At 50.3% G+C, this 2500-nt stretch overlaps 1 protein-coding gene across 2 annotated transcripts in view; it reads left to right on the forward strand.

The window, feature by feature from the left end:
• Positions 1-2500, forward strand: part of LOC143125356 (adhesion G protein-coupled receptor L1) — a 62806-nt gene that overhangs the window by 49655 nt on the left and 10651 nt on the right. For both annotated transcript variants that reach the window (XM_076286746.1, XM_076286754.1), the window contains exons 16-17: positions 1071-1283; positions 2238-2458. In XM_076286746.1, coding sequence (XP_076142861.1) covers positions 1071-1283; positions 2238-2458 — 434 coding nt within the window. The remainder of the gene's footprint in view (positions 1-1070; positions 1284-2237; positions 2459-2500) is intronic.

Raw genomic sequence — 2500 nt, forward strand, 5'->3', positions numbered from 1 at the left:
AGAAGTCCTAACCGTCGGTAACTGGTGTATTTACGGTTCTGAGTTGTTCTGACCGTCGGTAACTGGTGTATTTAGGGTTCTGAGTTGTTCTGACAGTCGGTAACGGGTGTATTTACGGTTCTGAGTTGTCCTGACAGTCGGTAACTGGTGTATTTACGGTTTTGAGTTGTCCTGACCGTCGGTGACTGGTGTATTTACGGTTCTGAGTTGTTCTGACCGTCGGTGACTGGTGTATTTGCGGTTCTGAGATGCTCAAAACGTCCTCTGAAGTTCTGAAGTAAAGGTGGTTCCAGATTTTTAACAAAGTTCTCAGTGAATGGAACCAGAGATTAGAGAGATGGGAGTTATCTGTAACACGACAGGGAAGGGCACAGCAAATCACACAACACACACACACACACACACACACACACACACACACACACGCATGGATCCATACACAAGTGTGTATCCTAACAGCTATTAGCAAAATGCAATTTCCCATTTCAGTGATAAGATCTTGCAGTCGATTGATTAATCTCTCTCTCTCTCTTTCATCTCTGTTGTTTTTCTTTCTCTCTCCTTGTTTCACTCTATCCCTCTATCACCTCACTCTCTCACTCACTCCATCACCCCATCTACCCCATCTCTCCTCTCACTTTCATCCTTCTACCTCTCTAATACTCCCCCTCTTTCTACCTCTCTAATACTCCCCCTCTTTCTACCTCTCTAATACTTCCCCTCTTTCTTCCTTTCTTATCTCACTCTCTTGCTGCCCCATTCATATTATCGCTCTATATATCCCCCCTTTCTCTCTCTCTCTCTCTCTCTCTCTCTCTCTCTCTCTCTCTCTCTTTCTCTCTCTCTCATTCTCATTCATTCATTACCCATCTATCATTTCCCTCTATATCTCTCCACACTCTCTCTCTCTCTCTTTCATTCCATTTATTCCATTCATTCATTCACTCATTCATTCATTCATTCATCACCCATTTCCTCCATTCATCTATCATTTCCCGCTATATCTCCCCCCACTCTCTCCCCTTCTACCACCCCCACCCCCCCACCCCCCCCCCCCCCCTGTCCTGTAGTTGCGGGGCCCCATGGAGGAGCTGCTGCTGGTGGTGGTGACGTGGGTGGGCATGGTGGTGTCGCTGGTGTGCCTGGCGCTGTGCCTGGCCACCTTCTGCCTGCTGCGCGGCCTGCAGAGCGACCGCACCACCATCCACAAGAACCTCTGCCTCACCCTCTTCATCTCACAGCTCCTCGTGCTCTTCGCACGCATGGACAAGATGCAGTACCCCGTGAGTAGTGTTCACTTCAGTGTGTGTGTGTGTGTGTGTGTGTGTGTGTGTGTGTGTGTGTGTGTGTGTGTGTGTCGTGTAGTGTCAGAGTGTGTGTGTGTGTGTGAGTACCCGTGTGTAGTGTTCTCTTCAGTGTGTGTGTGTGTGTGTGTGCTGTCGTGTGTGTGTGCTGCTGTGTGGTGTGTGTGTGTGTGTGTGTGTGTGCAGTACCCGTGAGTACGTGTTCAGGTTCACTGAGTGTGTTGTGTGTGTGTGTGTGTGTGTGTGTGCAGTACCCCGTGAGTAGTGTTCAGTTCAGTGTGTGTGTGTGTGTGTGTGTGTGTGTGTGCAGTACCCGTGAGGTGTGTGTGTGTGTGTGTGTGTGTGTGCAGTACCCCGTGAGTAGTGTTCAGTTCAGTGTGTGTGTGTGTGGGGGGGGGGGGGGGGGGGGGTCATGTGTTCATGGATGTGTACACCACTATCCAAGACCAAGAACATATGTGCATCTCTAAATGTCTACATGTATGTGTGTGTGGGGGGGGGGGGTCATGTGTTCATGGATGTGTACACCACTATCCAAGACCAAGAACATATGTGCATCTCTAAATGTCTACATGTATGTGTGTGTGTGTGTGTGTGTATGTGTGTGTGTGTGTGGGGGCATGTGCACATGCGTGTGTACATGCGTGTGTACACCACCATCTACAAGAACCATGAGCCTCGATTCCTTCATATAGCCCAAATATGTGCATCTCTAAATATCTACATTTATGTGTGTGCGTGTGTGTGTATGTGTGTGAGCGTGTGTGTGTGTGTGTGTGTGCATGTGTGTGTGTTAACGTGTGTGTGTGTGTGTGCATGTGTGTGTGTGTGTGTGTGTGCATGTGTGTGTGTTAACGTGCGTGTGTGTGTGTGTGCGCGCGCGTGTGTGTGCGTGTGTGTGTGTGCATGTGTGTGTGTGTTAACCCCTGACAGGTGCTGTGCCCGGTGCTGGCCGGTCTGCTCCACTTCTTCCTGCTGGCGGTGTTCTGCTGGCTGTGTGCGGAGGCCGTGCAGCTCTACCTGCTGCTGGTGGAGGTGTTCCAGAGCGACGTGTCCCGCCGACGCTACTACTACCTCTGCAGCTACGGCCTGCCCGCCATCATCGTCGCCATCTCCGCCGCCATCGACTACCGCAGCTACGGCTTCAAGAAGGCGTGAGTGCATTAATATGACATTTAGCTGACGTTTTTTTATCC

The sequence above is a fragment of the Alosa pseudoharengus genome, unplaced genomic scaffold (genome assembly GCF_046254945.1).
Source record: "Alosa pseudoharengus isolate Yale_2024_CS ecotype anadromous, Long Island Sound unplaced genomic scaffold, YU_APseudo_1.1 YU_APseudo_1.1_scf_1, whole genome shotgun sequence".
Taxonomy (NCBI): Eukaryota; Metazoa; Chordata; class Actinopteri; order Clupeiformes; family Clupeidae; genus Alosa; species Alosa pseudoharengus.